This window comes from Astatotilapia calliptera, chromosome 16, assembly GCF_964374335.1.
Source record: "Astatotilapia calliptera chromosome 16, fAstCal68.1, whole genome shotgun sequence".
In the NCBI taxonomy this organism is placed as follows: domain Eukaryota; kingdom Metazoa; phylum Chordata; class Actinopteri; order Cichliformes; family Cichlidae; genus Astatotilapia; species Astatotilapia calliptera.
Genome location: NC_137437.1, coordinates 14,158,590 through 14,179,132, shown reverse-complemented (window position 1 = coordinate 14,179,132; position 20,543 = coordinate 14,158,590). Strand labels below are relative to the sequence as shown.

The window sequence follows — 20,543 nt, the reverse complement described above, 5'->3', positions numbered from 1 at the left end:
AGTTTTAAGTTTGGCAGCTTGGACAGTTCCTGTTGTTTTGCTGCCACCTTCTGGCACTCAGTGGAATTACATGATTTGGCAGTGTGATTGTTCATCACTGTTGAACCATTTACAGACAATATTGGGACCCATCTAGTTATTCCTTGTGAGTGCCTTTAGGGTTTACAAAAAGAAAAAACTTTAAACAAACTACTGTGGTTTAATTTTTGTGTTAAATGTTGCCGATAAAAAAGATTTTCAGTTGACTTAATCGCTCACTGTTGGCAACGGTGTGGTGAAGAAATCAGAAGAAGATCCAACTAGAACAAAGACGTCTATAAATTCTGTCTTTAAATGACTGTAAATTTTGGTGTAGAGTCACTTTTTCCATAAAAGGTTTTAAGATATTTGTGTTTTACAGATATTTATGTAAATACCTTGTGAGCCTGTTGAAAGTATAATCTTGCTTACCATCTGATTGGCTACTTCTCAGGTGACTTCACTGCTTAGACGTGTCCTGCCGGAGGTGACGCCTGTGCGTCTTGCTAGCATCATTGGGGTGAAGGCTCTGCCACCGGCAGACATCAGTGACATCATTCACTCCACAGAGAAAGGTGACTGGAACAAGCTCGGCATCTTGGACATGTTCCTGGGCTGTATCGCAAAAGCCCTCACTGTGCAGCTGAAAGCCAAAGGCACCACAATCTCTGGTGCAGCCGGAATGACAGCAGGAAAAGGGGTCACCACAGTCACGCTTCCAATGATCTTTAACTCCAGGTAAGGCTCTGTCTTTTTTTAAAATTTGGGATGCTTGAGATTTCCTGAGGTGTAGTTCCTGAAAAATGACAGCTGTGTTATATTCTTAAGCATGTCGCCCCCTCCTGTTATGCTCAGCTATATCCGCAGAGGGGAGAGCCACTGGTGGATGAAAGGCTCCACTCCTCCACAGATTGCGGAGATCATCATAAAGCTGGTTAAAGACATGGCAGCTGTAAGTTTTTGCTGACTTTTTAATCCATCTCTTGTTTCACGCTGTGTTAAATTTCTTATGTGGTAAAATGACCTCTACATTACCTCTTTATTAGGGGCACCTTTCAGACGCTTGGTCCAGAGTTACCAAAAATGCAATAGCCGAGACCATCATAGCACTGACCAAAATGGAGGAGGAGCATAGGTCTCCTGTACGCTGTATTGCAACCACAAGGGTATGAAAAATTTGTCATACGCAATTACATAACCTTAAAAATATTGTGTATTTATTATATATCACGTTCCTTTGCTGTTACCTAGCTCTGGCTGGCCTTGGCATCACTGTGTGTGCTGGACCAAGATCATGTAGACAGGCTGTCCTCTGGTCGCTGGATGGGCAAAGATGGCCAGCAGAAGCAGATGGTGAGAAAAAGCTTAAAGCTACACTGTATGGCAAATTATTAAAGACAGATCATCAAAAGAGTAATTATTCATTTACTCGTCTTGTGTCTGCAGCCCATGTGTGACAACCATGATGATGGTGAGACAGCAGCCATCATCCTGTGTAACATATGTGGGAACCTTTGCACTGACTGTGACCGCTTCCTCCACCTGCACAGACGCACACGCTCTCACCAGAGACAGGTGAGGTTTAATTTATTACTAGAGACAAATAAAAACAAATTAAACGATATTAAGTAGCCACTCAGGTGGGGAGCTTGAAGTATAATTATTAAGTATAATTTATTACTCAATATTTCACAAGCAGTTGAGGCACTGGACATAATTTTTCCTGCAGTGTACAATCATTTTTAATGTGTTTTAGGTGTTTAAAGAGGAAGAGGAGGCCATAAAGGTGGATCTTCATGAAGGCTGTGGGAGGACCAAGCTGTTCTGGCTCATGGCTCTGGCTGACTCAAAGACTATGAAGGCCATGGTGGAGTTCAGAGAGCACACAGGTAACACTAAAATGGGCTTTGTTGGGTAACATTGCATACATATGGCCATATCAGTAAGCTGATAAAATGACTTCTACTGAAGCTGCATTTTCAGGGCTTTCATCTATTCCTATTTTGACCAAGCCTAATAATTTTGTAGGTAAACCAACGTCCAGCAGCTCAGATGCCTGCAGGTTCTGTGGCACGAGAAATGGGACTGAGCTGTCTGCAGTGGGTAGCGTCTGCTCAGATCCAGACTGCCAGGTACCACGCTTGATCTATGGCATGAAATCTCAGTGTCTGTGCTTGTAGTCTATGCAGATGGACTGAGGGGTTTATTAAAACTGTGAGCACCTGGTTTAGTTTCAATAAAAAATTGTTATAGAATATTTTCAATGTCATAAACCTGAGCTGCACCTAAAGGGTTCTCAGTTGTGTCTAAAAGCCTTATCTGGAGTGAGCTGAACAAATACTGGGTGAGGAGTCTGAGAGAGCTGATGCACACTTTGGAGGTGATGTTGAACTCTGCGGGAAAAGTTGAGAACAGGCAAACAGCAAAGTTTCATCAAATTTAACTTTGTAGTTTTTGCAGAAACTTGCTGACAACCAAACAAAACATTTAAGCTTCAGAGCTGATTTCCTTTTTAAAATTTTAAGATGAGAAATGAGCCTTGAAAAATCCCTTCACCCTAGTTTTAGTGTAATTTTGTGTGTTTTCTATTTATGTTACAAATAAATAGAAAAATCGTGGAAATAAATCAGCTAAGCTTAGCCCAGGCTGAATTTTAGATATTTTGTGCTGTACTTCCTAACACTAACCAACTCTTTCCTGTGGCCACTCAGGAGTACGCTAAACTGGCGTGCAGTAAGACTCATCCCTGCGGACACCCTTGTGGAGGAGTCAAAAACGAGGACAGCTGCCTGCCATGTCTGCACGGCTGTGACAAGAACACGGGCTGCCTGAAACAGGATGCGGATGACATGTGTATGATCTGCTTCACTGAAGCCCTGTCTGCTGCTCCTGCTATACAGGTAGCTCTTTGTTCGTTAAAAGCATCACATCGGGATTTAAATTTGTCCTCCTGTTTAATGTTTAACTTTTTGATCCGTTTCCAGCTGGACTGCACTCACGTGTTCCACCTTCAGTGCACTCGGCGTGTGCTTGAAAATCGCTGGCTGGGGCCTCGGATCACATTCGGGTTCATGTTATGTCCCATTTGCAAGGTAAAATGCTACTTGACCCTCTCTGATTTGCGGGAAGACAAAGGGACTGGACTATTTTCACCACACCTAAATTTTGATTGACTCAAGTTTAAGTGCTTTGTTGAAAAAGCGTTTGCCTCCCATACTGCGACTGCTTTTGTTCATTATCGTTTTAGCATGTGAAGTAAACCCAACACTTGCTGGCCTGTTTGTCTTGTTGTTTGCAGAACAAAATCAATCACTCTGTGATCAAGGACCTGCTCGATCCCATTAAGGAGCTTTATGAGGATGTGAGGAGGAAGGCTCTGATGAGGCTCGAGTACGAGGGTCTGCACAAGAGTGAGGCAATAACCACACCAGGGGCACGCTTTCACAATGACCCTGCAGGCTTTGCCATGAACAGATATGCATACTATGTTTGCTACAAGTGCAAGAAGGTACCACCTGGATGAAAGACCCAGTATATTTTAGTGGAACTGTGTTATAAGGATGGAGAATAAATGACGCTTTTCTTTTCCAGGCATATTTTGGGGGAGAGGCTCGCTGCGATGCAGAGGCAGGACAGGGAGACGACTACGACCCCAGTGAACTGATCTGTGGAGCATGCTCAGATGTGTCCAGGGCTCAGGTGGGAATTGTGTCTGCGAGGAGCACTTTAAATGAATAATATGACATCTGTAGAACTAACAGACCTATATGTTGTTAAGTGAATAACAAGAAAGAAAGAAAGCCAAACCTTTCCTTAAAAATGGTGCTCATCTGTCCTTGAAGAGCAAAATATAAGCCCAGCCCTAATATCTTTTGTGTCCTTTCATCAGATGTGCTCCAAGCATGGAACAGACTTCCTTGAGTATAAATGCCGGTACTGCTGCTCTGTGGCTGTTTTCTTCTGCTTTGGCACCACACACTTCTGTAATGCCTGCCATGATGACTTCCAGAGGATGACCAGCGTCCCCAAAGAGGAACTGCCCCATTGTCCTGCAGGTGCTTAACAATTCCTATGTATTTTGTCATCATGTTATCGGCAATTGGCCACAAATTTGACATTTTGACCGTTGCAGACTTAGCTTTTGGAGCCATTTATGCATTAGACTGTGAAGTTTGTGAAGGCACTTGCAAGTTTGCTTATTAAGGTGAAGCATCCACTTGTTTCAGCATCTGCTTGTCACTCAGAGTATACGTGCCGCCTCCTAAGGCAGGGGTGTCAAACTCAAATACACAGTGGGCCAAAATTCAAAACTGGAACAAGGTCGCGGGCTAACATTAATATTTATTGTAAAAAAAAATCTTCCTCCAGATATAAGAATGAATCTTTTCTTATGGACTCAAACAAGTTTTGCTGAAAAACTGAATATGGAACAAGCAAAGCTTAATACTAAACAATATATATATTAGCTGTATAATACCAGTAGGCCAGCTCTAATAATAATTTGGTATGGCTTCGCGGGCCAAATGTAATTAGGCTGCCTGAGTGCTAAGGGATAACTTTAGTACAATTTTAATGAGTGGGTTATGAAAACAAAACAAAAACAGTTCCTGTTCAGATGGCATGAAAGAGGAACTTGGCAACAAAAACAAAAACTGTTTATTGTGGCACACTTCTCTTAACATGCAGCTCTGTGTGTTTCCACTTGTATTTGGAGTCAACTTCACGTGTTCATTTGAGAAACTGCAGTAGCCACGGCTTGGCTTAATCTTTAACCCTGGAAGTTGCTACTTAATAACAAATGACTGAAACTTGGTCACCTTGGTTACTGTGTACAGAGCCACTGTCTTTGAGGAGTTTAGATCAGTGAGAGTGTCCGTCTCTTACTCTGAATAATGATTGGCTGTAACCTGATCACACTGCTCGAAAGACGCAGCTGACCTTTTGCTGCTCCTGTGTTTGCATCTCCCATTCCTGTTGTTGCTGTTGTTGTTGTCGTCTACAGTATCTGCAGTTATTACAGATGCTAAAGAACAAAGGAAGGTTTTGTGACAGGCCTATTTGAGAAACATGATGTTCTTACATCTGTATAACTCTAGGATGACAAAATATTTTTGACATCCTGTCCTACGCTCCCTGCACCTGCCCAGAGTACAGTAGCTTGATCTCTTTTTGTATTTGCCCACCAGAAGGTTTAATGCTAATGTGTAAACGTTGTCCTCTCTGTCACAGGGCCTAAAGGCAAGCAGCTGGAAGGCACTGAATGCCCTTTGCATGTAGTCCACCCACCAACGGGGGAAGAGTTTGCTCTTGGCTGCGGGGTGTGCAGGAACGCCCACACCTTCTAAACAACAAGACTTTTTCTGAAAACCAGTTTGTCTACTGTGATTTCTGGCTGCTGCTGCTGAAGCTCAGCCGCCAAGTTTGGCTCTTGCATTGCCAAGACTCCTGGACACTGGACCAGGTTTCTGCTCTATGCCGAGAGTCCTCAGGTCTGCTCTTTCACCACCGTCAGTATCCTTGGATCCGCTGCGACCGCGAGCAGTAACTCGTTTGGGTTCAGAGTGACCTGAATGGGTGAGGGGAGGGAAGGAGGGGGACAAAAGAACAATTGAATTAAAAAGAAAAAAAAAAGAAGAAAAAAATAAATTTCTTGTGACGTGTTTGCATGCGGCCGTTGTATTCCCTCGGCTTCTATAGACGTTGCACACCTCCTGATCACTCAAGTGTAACAATACAAGTTTAAACATTGAATATGAATTAATTTGCATATAGACAACTGTGGATCAGCGTGGGTCTGAAAAAAAGTTGAAAAAAAGAAAATATGGAGCAGGCCGTGTTTCCAGCTTCCTAACTATAAATTTAAAATATTGTTGTATGTAAACTTTTTCGTAAACTTGTACAGTATTCTCCGCTGTCAAGTGCATCATGGGTTGACAGAAGAAGAAACAAAGGAGTTGAGTTGATGGATAAGACTGTTAAGAACATTATGTTTGGGAGGAAAATAGTGTACGATTTATCTAATCTTGTATATAATGATACTATTCAAAAATAGCTGTATTCCGAAGTTGCTACTCTTCACTTCAGTTTTGTTTGATATTCTGGGTTATGTTTTGAGCCAGAACTTTTAATGAAGTGCAATACTGGGTGTGCCTCCTATTTTGCAGCTGTTTAACCTATGGAATGTATGTCAATAAAGCCACTGTACATTTTTATACAGTAGACAGTCGTAATTTTCCCCCCTCTTCTAAATGTCACATCTCTTCTGTTGTCTGGAAATGAGAAGATGGATCCTGGCGGCTGCAGTGAACGATGGTGGATGTAAATCCTGGTTGTAATTTAAAAAAAAAAGAAGAAAAAAAAAAGGATAAATTTATATTAAGACATGAAAAACCCGTCTCACAGTATAACTGACTACAGCTGGATGATTTGAGGGTGCCAGTCTTCACACCAAATAAAATATTGCACCTGTAATGCTTTTCCCTATTAGGAGGCAGGGGTAATGGGAGGGAGAGGGGAGGTCAGGGGGGTGGAGTATGGAAACAAAGCAGCTGCTGTTTAAATAAAAAAAAAAAAAAAAAAAGCTTCATACTTGTGAATCTGCTCTGTAATATCTGTGGTGGATGGAGTCAAATGGTAATAAACCAGGTTCTTTGTTTTCGCAAAGTAAACACCGTGTCATCCATTAATGAGTGGTCACATTTCTGTATTCACGACTCAGAGGAAAAGCTAAAACATCGGTGCAAATGAAGAGAGGGGAAACTGTAAAAGAATGAGTTATCCTATCATAGAGTCAAAATGTTAGGTTTGTCATACTGACTATAATAGTGTGACGGTTGAAAGATTTAGTCTTTGAGCAGCATTAAATAACACACCTTTAATGCATTTCAAAAGGTTTAGCTGTGTGTTTCCAGATTTGCACCATAAGTGCTGAATTCACATTAACTAATGAAGCACACTAACTTTTTCTTATTTTATCCTGTTGAAGTTTCTTGGGCACATGTGCAGTAAAAAGGTGCATGTAAGTCTGTGCACTGCTGGAAGATGAGTAAGAGACTGGCACCATGCATAGGTTGCAGGTCTGTTGCAGAGCCCCTCTCAGTATGGCGTCCCTGGTGTTTATTGCTGACAGGAGTAGCAGGATGAATTCTACTGTGTGCAGGGCTCTGACCAGACTGGAACTTTTCTTTGGTCTTCCTCTTTTCCTCCTGTCTGGCAGCTCCATTTTCAACCTCCTTTGTCCAATATATCCACTCTCCAAGAAGGAATTGTGGATATATTGCTTCACTACACGTCTCCAGCTGAGCTGTCCCTCTGACATACTCATTTCTAATGAAGTGAAAATCTAAGCGTCTCTTTCACCTCAACCTCCTTTTTGTTAATACCAGCAAGTCCAAACCATCTTGTAAACATTCCCTTTGCAGTTATCCGCCCTCTCTCTTCTTCACCTCTTTTGTGCACTGGCCATTGCTTTGGATGGTTGTACACAGTCATTTAAAATCCTCTTCTTGCTAGCTCCACTGTTTCTCCTCTCCCTCTTATTAACACACATGCAATCTGTAGTCTTCTACTAGCTTTCACCCCCTCTTCCCTCTAGAGCATACCTCCACCTCAGGGCTATCTTCCACCTGTTCCCTAAACATCAGTCTCTGGTTAACCTATCACCATTGCCAACAAGAAGGGGGTCAGAGCAGACCCCTGATTTAATCCCACCTCACCACTTTGTCACTATCATCGTGCATTTTAGATGGATTTTGTTATTTTAGTTGTAGTTTGTCTCCCTCTCTGTCTCTGGAACAGTATTACTGTATTCAAAAACATAATCTTCTCAAACAAGCAGTATTATATTTTGTTGCTCTCTAGAAATAATCATTGCGTTATGAAGGCTCCCAACAGGAAAAAAAACCACGCTGTATGCGATTTTATTTTATTAGGATTCGGGTGAGTTATCACTCAAACGGAGACGATCTTTACCAACAGCCATTTTGCATTATGTATCCCATAATGCACCGCTGCTGTCACGACAACATTTCGCCATTTCGGGTTTGGCGGACGCTCTGTAACTCCCGCGAAGGAATTAGGTCAGCCGAGCGGAGGTGTTTCTTCACTGAAAACATTTCTCGCTCGTTCTCGTTTTCCCGACGGCTCTCTTATCGTGCTCCGATGCGTGTTACCTGGCTGCTGCTGATGAACTTTACCAGCGTCGGCCCGGGCTGAAGAGTCGAGTCAGTTGTCGGATTTTCTAGCTAACAGCTAGCAAGCTAGCTGTGTGTAAACAACAAGGTAAGAGTCACTAGTAAATAAATAATGAATGTTTATAGACTTGGTATGAATGACCAGTGAGTACAGTGGGGTTTGGTATATTTGCAGCGAATCAAGTGAATTTGCAGCACCAGTTAACTAAGTCGCTCTGTTAGCTTGTAACACACTTTTACGTTAATAAATAAGCAATCGTTAACTTGGTTAGCGGTTGCATTTACTCCCCTGTTAGCTTGCTAACTTTACGAGCCACTTTATTGCATTTGTGTGCGTTCATTGTAACTATAGCACTGACAAGCTCAATAACGTTTGTTTATTTTTTCCTAAGTAAGGTTGTGTGGCTGTAACGTTACCTCAGTCACGTTTCCTCTGAAATACGCAGTGTCACATGCGGTGCAACTTTGGTGTGAGCGTTAACGAGTGGTATAAATCCAACAGTTAAAGGCTTTAATTGTACTTTGGAAAAATGATGATTATTCAGAGAAACACAAACATGAGGGGATGAAAACAGACAGATTTTTTTTAAAAAGCTGGAATGTCTGCAGACCCACCATCTGCACAATATGGTAGCTGCTAGGAATGTTTTAATTATTTTGCGGAGTGCGTCAGAGTGATAAACATGCACATTTAAGCTGCACCTGTTAGTGCAGGGACAGCAGGGCTGCAGCTAGAGCTTATTGATTCGTGACGTCCTTGATTAGACACCTTTCAGAAGATTGGCACACGTTTCTAAAGTAATGGGCATGTGTAGATTTATTAATCAGTGCATTTTATTTTGTAAAAGATGAAACGGATGAAAGGAGGAGAGGAGGGAAGCGATGACTCCTCCTGTGAGAGTCCAGCGGAGGTTTGCAAGAAGGTGCGAAATCAGTTGAGCGAGGATTCGGAGCCACATGTTGCTGAGTCGCTGGACTGTAACTGGGCACGGCTGCCTCAAGAGCTCCTGCTGCATATCTTCCAGTACCTGCCACTGCTGGACCGGGCTTATGCCTCCCAGGTGTGCCGTGGGTGGAACCAAGCCTTCCACATGCCTGAGCTGTGGAGATGCTTTGAGTTTGAGCTCAACCAGCCAGCCAGCTCTTATCTAAAAGCCACACATCCAGATCTTATTAAGCAGATCATAAAGAGGCACTCCAATCACCTGCAGTATGTCAGCTTCAAGGTAAAAATGTCTGTGTAACTGCGTGTGCCCTCATTCTGGGTTCAAACGTTCATAAGCAGCTTCTGTTTAAAAATGTTTCTTGGATGTTTTTCGAGTGATATGCAATCTTTTCCTTGTTCTTATCAGGTTGACAGTAGTATGGAGTCTGCAGAGGCAGCTTGTGACATTCTTTCACAGTTGGTGAACTGCTCACTGAAGACCTTGGGCCTCATCTCTACAGCCAGGCCCAGTTTCATGGAGGTTCCAAAGGTATAATTAACACAATCACGAGGAGTCTGGGTCTTTACAGTGTCCTGCTCTTTAGATTTGTAAGCAAAATCAAAGGAATTCTTGTTTTAGTGTACATCCCCTCTTATCCACAGTCTCATCTTATCTGAGATTGGGTCTGAAAAGCAGCATTCTTATGCATGGCAAATGACACTTTTATTATCAGTCCCACATTTTCAAAAGGACACAGGACTTTCTTTATTTACATATCATGAGCTCTATTCCTTGAACCAGGTTTCATGGAATCTAGATGTCATTGAGCAAACTAGGCTAAGGGCTGGACATTTCTTTTTTTGGTGTGTTTGTTTTATCAAGGATTGGAACCTGCTGCACGTTCTGCTATGTGTAGAAACTGACACACCCACTGTCGTCACAGTTCGCATTTTAAAACCTTTGAGCTCCTGAGCCAGTTTTTAACAATCTTAGTTGAATTCTTTTGAATATTTCAAAATCAAGTTTAAGAACTTTTAGGTTAATTAAAGTAGAAAAAAATCACTTGTTTATGAACTCTTGAGATCTTTGTGACATTCAAAAGCTGTTTAAGAACCTGTGATGACGTCATAGAACTTGAAACGTGCAAACGGCCTCACTCGTTCACCAGGGTGTGCTCCTTTTAGCTTCTGTTTTAAAGACAGCATAAGCCTCTCACAGCCTGTGCTGCTTTTTGTGTGACTGTGGATAAATATTAGAGGACGTGTTGTTCTTGGATTTTCTCACAATGCGGTGCTAGTTGCCAAGTTGCGAAAACACCTTTTGGCATAATAAAATCTTCTCAAAATTGCCATTATTACTCACATTCTGTCAGAGGGGACATTTGTTTGAAGCATTTGAACCAAAAGAAAGCTGAATGCAAAAAAAACAAAGACTTGTTTTTTCCACATTTTGGAAAATAATAACATATTACATCATTTTCATCATAAATACTTTTTTGCTATTATAATATGTACCATAAAGTCAAATAGACACCCTTCCAATGCTTTGCACAAAAAGGTTTCCCCATTTCCTTGTCCTCAGTTTGTAATACAGATGTATGCAGTCTAGCTGTCTGCAGCACCAAAGCTTAAGATTAATTCAGAGGTCCACCCATGCAGTAGACACAAATGAACACACCCTCGCATTTCTTTATTTCAAATTTGTTTACCTTGTCTACAGATTAAATCTATAAATTAAATTTGTATGTAATCTTAACCCACTAATTGTGATTACATTAGGGTTTCTTACTGTACTCAGATTGCAGATTGTGTTTGTATTGTTATATGTAGCAGATTCCTAAGTTTAAGGTTGTCTCAGTAATTACAAATAGTGGTGTGTGAGCCATGACAGAGGTCTGCCTGACGTACCAGGCCCACCAAAAAACTGTATGTTAGTGGGACAGATTATGTTTGGGTAAAAGATCATTCCAGACACAGTTGATTAAATCTGGCATTTCGAAGGCGTCAGTCAGGTTTAAAGATCGTTACAATTCAATGTGTCATGTTTGTCCTTCCACAGTCTCACTTCATCTCCGCCCTGACCGTGGTGTTCGTCAACTCCAAATCGTTGTCTTCGCTGAAGATTGACGACACGCCAGTTGATGATCCATCTCTGAAGGTGCTGGTGGCCAACAACAGCGACACCCTGAAACTGCTGAAAATGAGCAGCTGCCCTCACGTCTCTCCTGCAGGTACAGTCTAAGTGCATGTGTTTTTATTTATTTTCTACTTCCAGCATGAATGGAAAATGAGTATAGCGCTGTGCAAAAGTCTTGAGCCACCACTCATTGCTTTTTTTTTTTTTGCTTTTTTTTTTTTTTTTTTTTGCTTAAAAAAAAGAGACAGAATTTGGGTGTCAATGGGGGGGCATTATCAGTAGTTCGTCAGACCTTCTGAAGGTCTTTTCAAAGTTTTTCTTCAGACATTGGCTGCTTTACAGTCCTTGTACCTGAACATTTTCCAAGTAATGTTTTTGTTTATAACATTGACCTATGAATCATCTCAAGCATAAAAAGGCGCCTAACTCAAAGGATGACTATATCTTGTGTACATAACATGCCTGGATAGAAAAACCATCAATCATTGATTGGCCTTCTCAGCTGTTGAAACACATCTTTACATAGTGTTCTGTTGAGATGATCCCACAGCATTAAAGGCAGCCGACATCCAAACATAACAATTAGCATGTCCTTCGAGAATCCTGGATAACTATTGCTGAAGGCTACTTCAGTAAAGTTTGCATAACAGAGTTCAGGCTGTGTTGAAGAATAAAAGCGATCATACCAAAGTTGATCACCTTTATTGTTGCACAGACTCTGTATTTGCCTTATGCGTGGCGTTTCCACTTATGCGTCAATGTTTGAATAAACTGCTGCACATATTTTACATTTTTGAGGAACGTATAAAAAAACGAGAGGTGGCTCAAGACTTGTATACTTTACGCTGTATTGATTGAAAAATCACACAGAACTTTATTCAGAGAGATAAATTGTTTAGGTTTTGACATAACTGATGAGTTGATAGCTGAACTTTATTTCTTTATTTAAAAAAACCTGAGAAGAGTCAAAACTATGTCTGTAAAACTGGTAGTGGGAAACTAACTTTTAACCTCAACGACTCAGTAGATTTAGACCATCCTTCAATTTGTAGGTCTGATGAGGGACCATCTGAGATTATATGAGAGAAATCCCCTTTTCCTGAAATTCTGAGCTAATATGATTGCTGATTAAACTGCAACTTGTCAGGGGGATGCAGTCAACCTGTTCTTTGATTGAAAGTGAAAACACGATTTGAGAATTGGTCGCATTAATTGAAACGATCTGCCTGTGCTTTTAGGAATCCTGTGTGTGGCAGACCAGTGTCACGGGCTCCGAGAGCTAGCGCTAAACTACCACCTCCTGAGTGATGAACTCCTGCTGGCGCTCTCCTCTGAGAAGCACGTCCACCTGGAACACTTGCGAATTGATGTGGTGAGCGAAAACCCCGGGCAGCACTTCCACACCATCAAGAAGAGCAGCTGGGACGCTATGATGCGGCACTCGCCCAAATTTAACCTGGTCATGTACTTCTTCCTCTATGAGGACGAGTTCGGGCCCTTCTTTAATGAGGAAATCCCGGTCACACACCTTTACTTCGGGCGCTCAGTGAGCAAAGAGGTCCTGGGCCGAGTGGGCCTCCACTGCCCTCGTTTGGTGGAGCTGGTCGTGTGCGCCAATGGCCTGCGTCCTCTGGATGAGGAGCTGATCCGTATCGCCAAACACTGCACCCAGCTGTCAGCCATCGGCCTGGGTGAGTGCGAAGTGTCCTGCAGCGCGTTTGTGGAGTTCGTTAAAATGTGCGGCCGCCGACTGTCCCAGCTGTCCATCATGGAGGAGGTACTGATTCCAGATCACAAATACTCCCTGGATGAGATTCACTGGGAGGTGTCGAAGCACCTGGGCCGGGTCTGGTTCCCTGACATGATGCCGACCTGGTAGAGAGTGAAGCCTGTGCTCAGAGTTCAGTATGTCGGGTTTGTGGTGCGGAACAATCATTGCCTCCATGTTGCATTGAAAAGCCTCAGCTGGGAAGCTCGATGACAGCATGGAGAGCATGAACTTGCTGAACTCTCGTTAGCAGTGCAGGGATGTAATGTGGCACTCGACAACAACACAATGTTATCACATTATCATGGAAATGCCACAGAATTCCTGCTCGGCTTAATCCGTAGATGGAATTCAGCAAGCTGGCTTCGACCCACAGAAGAGGAAATTTAACTAAAAAGCAATGTTTTTATAACTGCAAATGGAGTTATATGTACATTATAGGCTGGGTGTGATAATCTGTGTTGTGAGAGGGGTGTGTGAGTATGTGCATTTATGTGTGAACGTGCGGGTGGGTGTTTACATGTTTTCCAACATTGAGCAGTAAATTGGGACAATTAGGTGCACAATAGCATGTTGTTACGCTACCACTTGGCCTACATAAATCCGGTGTGAGATAGCAGCTCTGCACTCTGCAATACAATATGGCATTGACCGCATGGTTGTCTGTACATAGGATGTGACAGAAGGTGTATTTGTCATGTGTGGCTGAATTTTGCAGAAGAGTAGCTGGGTCCTACACCTCATTTTAACCTAATTTAAAGAACAGTGGTTGTGTTGTTTGTCCTCCTCGCCTGGGGAGCTCCAGTCGTGTCTCACAAACCACGATTGTTGAACAAATGGAAGATGGCGGAGAGAAAAAGAAATGTGTGTGTATATAGGTGTCTAAATTGTGACGTGAAGGTGTATAGTGTTGATTGATGTCATTGATTTTTATTTTTTCTCAAAGTTATATTTTGAGGAGGTTTTTTTTTTTTTTTCTCCCCCTGCATCAAACACAAATTGGCCTGACAAATGATTTTATCTATTTTGGAAAAAGGTTTATGTACAGTTTTAGATTTCTTAAGCACCTTAGATGAATACCAAATGAGATGGAATACACCTGGTCCTTGAGACCAAATATGGTGATTATTTATACTGTACTGGGGCTTTGTTGAGTCAAATCCCCAAGTGCTGCATATTAAAGTTGTAAAGCTCTAATTAAAACAATCAAATAATTCTATGTAAATAGTGCACAGAAATGTCTGAATTTGGAGGGTAGAGATCAGCGGTCTCAGTTCTTCACGCTCAGATTAATTTGTAATGATTCAGTAGACTAGTCTGTATAGCTGTTGGCTTACAGTGCATGCTGGAAATGCAAATCCAACCCATTTGTTTCTCAGATGCATTAAAATGAAAATATTTTTTATGTAGGTTTCATTTGTATCTTCTGCTATTTGCCTGTTCAAGTTCTAAACCCTGGTTCTCTGTTGTGGATATCTGCCCTTCCAATTAGTCCACATTTGTTTCTTCATCATGCTATCTTGTATACATGAGAGGAAGCAGTATTCACCCATTATAAACACTGTCTGCAGATTTTTCTTGTGTTCCAAACATCCATTCATTTCAGTCAAGAGGTTTGGCAAGTCAGATGAGTGAAACAGTTTTGTTTTTTTCCTTTAAGAAGGAAGTCAAATGCATCTGTATATAAAAACGCTGTGTGTTTGATTAATATGAGTAGAAATGTATTTCTTTATTTCACCCTCTGTCAGGGTTTGAAGTTTCCTTAACTGGTGGCTTGTCTTTTATAAAACCAGAGTGCAAGTTATCCTTTACTAGAAGGATCTTTTTCATACTATAGCTACTAGAGAAGTTAAAAACTGTGTAATTGATTAATAGGGATTATGCTTTTTTTTTAATGAATTTCAGTTTTTCAGTTAAACAAAAGCAACCAGCAGTGGTATTTTTCTTTGTTTAGCTGGGTTTAGCTTCCACCTATTGTCGCCGTGGTTTTGTTGGATACAGGTGGTCCTAATGTTTTGAGTCCACTACCACAAACTCGATCCTTGGAGGGATTTTATTACTTCCTTTAATGTAGTGGAAAAAGACCCTGTTTTGTGTGTGCGTTTTTAACAAAACACACACAAAAACAGTTGCCTTGAAGTGTTTTATATTTCAAGGTAAAACTATAGTAATAGAGAGAAAACCCCAACAATTACATGACGCCCTATGAGCGAGCACTTGGTAACAGTGAGAATGAAAAACTCCCTTTTAACAGGAAGAAATCTCGTGCAGAACCAGGCTCAGGGAGGGGCGGCCATCTGCCACACAACTGCTTGGGGTAATGGGAGGAAGATGGAGAAAGAGTATGCATTTATGGCGTATACATATTAAATATTTAAAGGTTTTTGGTAGTGGACAAACCTTATGCAGCACTGCATGTCAATAAAAATGTAGTTTATTTCTGCCAGATTTCATTCCTTTTTACTCAAGTTTTATTTCATATACAATAACTGAGAGACTTGTTGCAAGAGGTGCTTCTTAGTATTATTGAATGAATATAGCCTCTTCACAGTATTTGTTTCTCATCACTGAAGAAGTGGATATCTTTGCTCATGTACATTAGCATCTGAAGGGTACAGTAACACATCTCCTGGTTATTTTATTTGAAAATGTGTGCAGTGCATTAAACAGTGGCCCTAACGTGAAGCCTGTTTTCACTGAGAGCTTGTCTGTATTTGCTTTTATTGGACTATTCGGCTGGGAAAAAAATGCTTCACATGGTAAATGCTGAACGAGAAAGCATTATTTATATTTTGTCACGAATATGATTGTCATAATTATTATTTGAACTTTATTTGGGAGTTAACAGGTGTTAAACACTCTCCTCTAGTTTTGCTTCTGTATGACAAAAGCTTTGTCTGCTTTGCTTTACTGGTCACCTGTCTTGAAATTAAAATTGTTTTGGACATGTGATCTCACACTGTAATAAAAATTTGTGAATGTACTCTGTGCAACTTTCATGTAATTATTTTTCTTTATTAACACACGTAGTTAAACTCCATAAAAGGACTCCGTTATAAAATGGGATGCATTTGAGATGAGAAGATGTATGAGCAGTTTTCTTAAATTATTATTTCTTAAATAACAAGAAGAAATGAAGTAAAGGGGTGGGGTTGTACATGCATCTTTTATTTATCAAGAAGTCTCTTTTTCGTCATCATATGTCCAAAAATAACAGGAAAATGCAGATTTCTGTCAAATAAGCTAACCCAGAAGCCCTGCTTTTACTGTGTGTGGACTGATCGCACTTAAACATGTAGTCAACCCACAAACGCCACTTCTCGGCCAGGAAAAGTCCTGCTAAATGTTTCCGAACATTTAAACACTGGAAAGTCCAGAAGTGCTGTGTTTTTTTTTTTTTTTTGTTTTTTTTTTTTAAACTGGTATTACAAACACAGAATGTTATGAAGCAGGAAATGCACTCAGCAGATCTGTACATAATGCTCCTTGGTGAGAAATACTGAATTGAAATCTATTTTCTCTTGAAGAAAGTGAGGTTTTATCCTTTATGATTGAAACCTTTCGAACAGCTACAGTTGTGTGGAAACTTTTCACAGGACTCAGGTCCTCCAAAAAACTAAGTACACCCTGAATGCTTCCATAGGAATTAAGTAGCAGCTAGGTGATGCTAATCAAATGCACTTGATTAACTGATTAACATCAGCAAGTGTGAGCAGCTCTTCTTTCTAAAAAGAATATGACAGCATGACTTAGCTTTGCAAAGTTGCATCAGAACAAACCACAGGAGTTCTGCAACAATGTCCTTTGGACAGATAAGACCAAAGCGGCCATAATGCACAGCACCGTGTTATCAGCATAAATCTTTCATACCAGCTGTCAAGCACGGTGGTGGAGGGGTGATGATTTGGGCTTGTTTTGCAGCCACAGTACCTGAGGACCTTGCAGTCATTGAGCCAACCATGTACTCTGTATACTAAAGTATTCTAGTGACAAATGTGAGGCCATCTGACTAGAATATAAGCTAAAGCTTGGCTGAAATTGCATACTCCAAGTGGACAGAGATCTCAAGCACAGCAGCAAGTCTACAACGAAATAGCTGAATTTTTGTTGTTGTTGTTGTTGTTATTGTTATTATGACCGAGCCACAGTTCAGATATCAAGCTGATTAAAAGGCTACGCAGGACCTTAGGAAGGTTGTGCACTGATGAATAATGTAATGATGCAGTAATGTAACGTATATGTAAGTCATATAGAAAACAATGACTAGTTACTTCTGCAAGCCACTGAATCGTGGGGTGTATTTAGCTTTTGAAGGACTTCATAGTCACGTGACAACTTAGTTGAAACGTTTTTTCTTGCCTGCCATTTCCAAATAGAAGAAAAAAATTAACCATTCATTGAAGTTTATGTTAATATTGTTGTCATTAGCCTTTCAGCTAATACTATTTACCAATAAAATAAAAAATTAGTAGTCAAATGGGATTTTAAGGCAAAGGCACTTCTTCATATGTAATCCGCACATATGGAGGTTTCATTGGCAGATGCCAGTACTCAAAGTTGTAGTAGAGGTAGAAGCTCCTTTCCAACACGACCGTCTCAAAAGCCTCCAGCAGACTGATCATGGCATCTGCAAATGTCTGGTGTGGCCTAAATGTGTGGTAAAATTTACGGATGTCCAATGCCAGATTTTTCAGAGCAGGCTGTCCGAAAATGGCGCTGTCATTGCCGAGGTACGTGGGCTCTCCGCTGTACAGGTAGATCTTGGTGTAGTTGGTCTGTGATCGGCTGGATAGTTTGGCTCCCAGCTCTGTAAGCTTCCTGTATGTGCGGTGGACAAACTGGGAACAGTCATAGGATTCGAACCACACCGTGGCGTTGGGGCTGGGGTCAGACCGAACTGCCCACGTCTCGTAGTAGATCCCAGTCTCGTTGTCCTCCTGCACCCAGCGGGCCATGTCGTTGAACTGCTGCCCTGGAGAATTAAAGAAAAACATGTTAATACCAGAAAAAAAAATGGGTGTGAAGCAGAAAGTCCAAGAAGACAAGAGTGTAAAAAACATTTTATATGTTCGAGGCATTTAATTCTTGGATGTGCTCTAGCTCTCCCTGGACAAGACAAGCTATCAGTCACAAAACCAGAACTGCCTGTTTTGGGTTTTGGAAGCTATCCAGGGCCTCCTGAAGCCAGTGAAACAGTCAATGCAGAATTTCTGTTTCAACATGCTGTCTTTCTACAGTTTTCATGATTACCAAGTACCCTGGATGTGTATCTGACTCAATACAAAGTACAAATTTTGTAGTTTTACAACTACAAAAGCAAAATAAGCTGTTTCAGGGTCATGCTCTGCAGGATATATTTGTAGTAAAATCCACATTATCACCAGTCATATCCACTGATGATGTAACATATCTAGTTTTATCTCGGCTTCTCTGTGCACAGATGTCAAGTCTTACCTGTGATTACTCCAATTTTCTCTAAGGTGCCATTCTGTGACCAGTGTAAATCATCAATGCCTTCAAAGAAGCAGGCAGCTCCCTGGTTGCACCAGAAAGGTGCGTACATGTCTTGTCTGAGGTGAGGAAAAGTGCAGTTGCCCAGCTGAAACAGCTCGTACCACTCCATGGTGTAGTTGGTTCCTGTCTCTGCACTGCTGAACCCAACAGCATCATGCATGATGTGCTGTAAAGAGAACAGAAACATACTCTGGTTTTATGTATGTGTGTGTGTTTCTATGAATAATGTAGCTGCAGCTTCACTTCTGTTTTAACAGAGGGAGTATTTTTATTAGCCAGAACACAGCGGCCCCTTCACTTCTGTTTTAGAGAATAAAATATTAAATACGAAAAGAACAATGTGCCCTGGTGCTTTTTGCTTTATCCCTGACTTGTAAAAAGACATTTCAGAATTCAAATTACACACTTACAAACTTTCCCAGCAAACTTCCATACTTGAATTCCCACACTGGAGTCTGCAGCCGATACACCGAGATGGTGTCGCTGTCTCTCATGTAGGGAATCCGTCCATCTGGGTCTCCGGTGGGGCAGAACGGATAGAGAGCTTGACAGTAAGAGTCCACATCAGGCCGACGATCGAAACGCCTGTGGGTGACATGAGACACGTCAGATGGTTGGTCAAGGTTAAAGTCACTGCGAGCCCAAAGCTACTTCATGTTGCTCTACAAAAATGAGCATATTATCCTAAATAATGTTATTTAGGATAATATTTCAACTCAAATATGAACTAGCTGTGACACTGTTTTAATTTATACTAAAATGTAAATAAAATTGTTATAATTTGGAAACCTCAAAAAAAAATTATTCACAATACAACTTAGAAAATATATCAGACGTAACTGACAAGACTGTACCAATTTAGGAAAAAAAAATTGGGATGGGGGCAACAAAAGGCTGGAAAAATAGGTTAACAGCTGGAAGAACATTTCGCAGCTAATTAGGTTAAATGGCAACAAGTCAGTAACATAATCGGGTCAAAAAGAGCTTCTTAGAGAAAAGTAAAGACGGGGAAAGGTTCACCAATCCCCAAAACAAGGCGTCTACAAATTGGGAACATTTTCAGAATAATGTTCCTTAGTGTAAATTCAAACTTTCAATCAACAACACACAATATCATCCAAAGATTTGGAGAATCTGGAGAAATCTCTGTGCACAAACACCAAGGTCAAAACTCAATACTGAAGCACTGCATTAAAAACAGGCATGATTCTTTCATGGAAATCACTGCACGGGCTCAGGAACACTTCCAGAAATGCATGTCTGTATCACCATACCATCCACAAATGCAGGTTAAAGTGTAGAAACAGCCAGAAATGCAGCAAAAATTTCTGGCACATCCACTTTAGATGAACTGCTGCCTGCTGATGACAGAAGGTCACAGAGCCATTACATACATTTTTGTGGCGCGTTTTTGGAAATGTATGAAACCCACTCCACTAATTCTGCTGCACAACTGAGATACTCCAAATTCCAACATTTTTAAGTCACGTGAACGTACCACGAATACTTCCTCGGGTTGCTGTCTAAAACAAGGCTTTATTGGGACAACAAGAACACACAAAATCACAAAATGTCTTCTTAACATGTCAGTGAACGTGTAACATCGGAACAGACACGCTTTCTAGGAAAAAAACATAAAAGTTGCGAACTTTGTACTGATCAAAACGGACTAAGCGACCATTCGTAATTGAAAACGAGGTTTATTTGATCGCCTTTTCCAGTTTTCTTCATTATCTGTCACATGATTTAACGCTAAAGAGCGGAGTGAACGTGGAAAGGTGTGCGGTCTTTATACCTGTAGGGTACGGGCCACTTCTGCTGTCCATTAATCCTGAACTGAGCGACGACGTGCAGAAAGAGGAGCAGTTTGAATCCCAGAACGACCTCCGTGTAAAACATGTCAAGGCCGTAAAAAAACAGCAGTTACGAAGAGGACTATCTTCCCATGACTCACCGCCTCTAACTTCCTCATTACAGATCACATGGTTT

At 41.2% G+C, this 20,543-nt stretch overlaps 3 protein-coding genes across 14 annotated transcripts in view; 2 read left to right on the top strand and 1 right to left on the bottom strand.

Moving 5' to 3' along the window:
• mycbp2 (MYC binding protein 2) overlaps positions 1–6,686 on the top strand; it is an 84,023-nt gene extending 77,337 nt beyond the window's left edge. For 8 of the 12 annotated variants that reach the window (XM_026145400.2, XM_026145406.2, XM_026145405.2 and 5 more), the window contains 13 exons: positions 473–756; positions 847–970; positions 1,065–1,184; positions 1,270–1,371; positions 1,465–1,593; positions 1,775–1,907; positions 2,047–2,150; positions 2,730–2,918; positions 3,003–3,110; positions 3,317–3,526; positions 3,610–3,717; positions 3,908–4,073; positions 5,248–6,686. In XM_026145400.2, the coding sequence (XP_026001185.1) occupies positions 473–756; positions 847–970; positions 1,065–1,184; positions 1,270–1,371; positions 1,465–1,593; positions 1,775–1,907; positions 2,047–2,150; positions 2,730–2,918; positions 3,003–3,110; positions 3,317–3,526; positions 3,610–3,717; positions 3,908–4,073; positions 5,248–5,363 (1,893 nt within the window). In that variant the 3' untranslated portion in view covers positions 5,364–6,686. The remainder of the gene's footprint in view (positions 1–472; positions 757–846; positions 971–1,064; positions 1,185–1,269; positions 1,372–1,464; positions 1,594–1,774; positions 1,908–2,046; positions 2,151–2,729; positions 2,919–3,002; positions 3,111–3,316; positions 3,527–3,609; positions 3,718–3,907; positions 4,074–5,247) is intronic. The other 4 variants (XM_026145407.2, XM_026145396.2, XM_026145395.2 and 1 more) reach the window with 2 other exon arrangements.
• A 1,351-nt stretch (positions 6,687–8,037) lies between these two features.
• Positions 8,038–13,292, top strand: fbxl3a (F-box and leucine-rich repeat protein 3a). The gene is made up of 5 exons (XM_026145298.2): positions 8,038–8,298; positions 9,059–9,436; positions 9,563–9,685; positions 11,195–11,366; positions 12,511–13,292. Exons 2-5 carry the CDS (start codon positions 9,059–9,061, stop codon positions 13,149–13,151), a joined length of 1,314 nt encoding a protein of 437 aa, XP_026001083.1. The 5' UTR covers positions 8,038–8,298; the 3' UTR covers positions 13,152–13,292.
• Positions 13,293–16,187: 2,895 nt separating this feature from the next.
• On the bottom strand, positions 16,188–20,542 carry cln5 (CLN5 lysosomal BMP synthase). The gene is made up of 4 exons (XM_026145611.2): positions 20,350–20,542; positions 18,965–19,139; positions 18,495–18,720; positions 16,188–18,012 (listed from the first exon to the last, which is right to left on the bottom strand). The coding sequence occupies exons 1-4, from the start codon at positions 20,451–20,453 to the stop codon at positions 17,525–17,527; spliced, it is 993 nt and encodes a 330-aa protein (XP_026001396.1). The 5' UTR covers positions 20,454–20,542; the 3' UTR covers positions 16,188–17,524.
• Position 20,543: the final 1 nt, after the last annotated feature.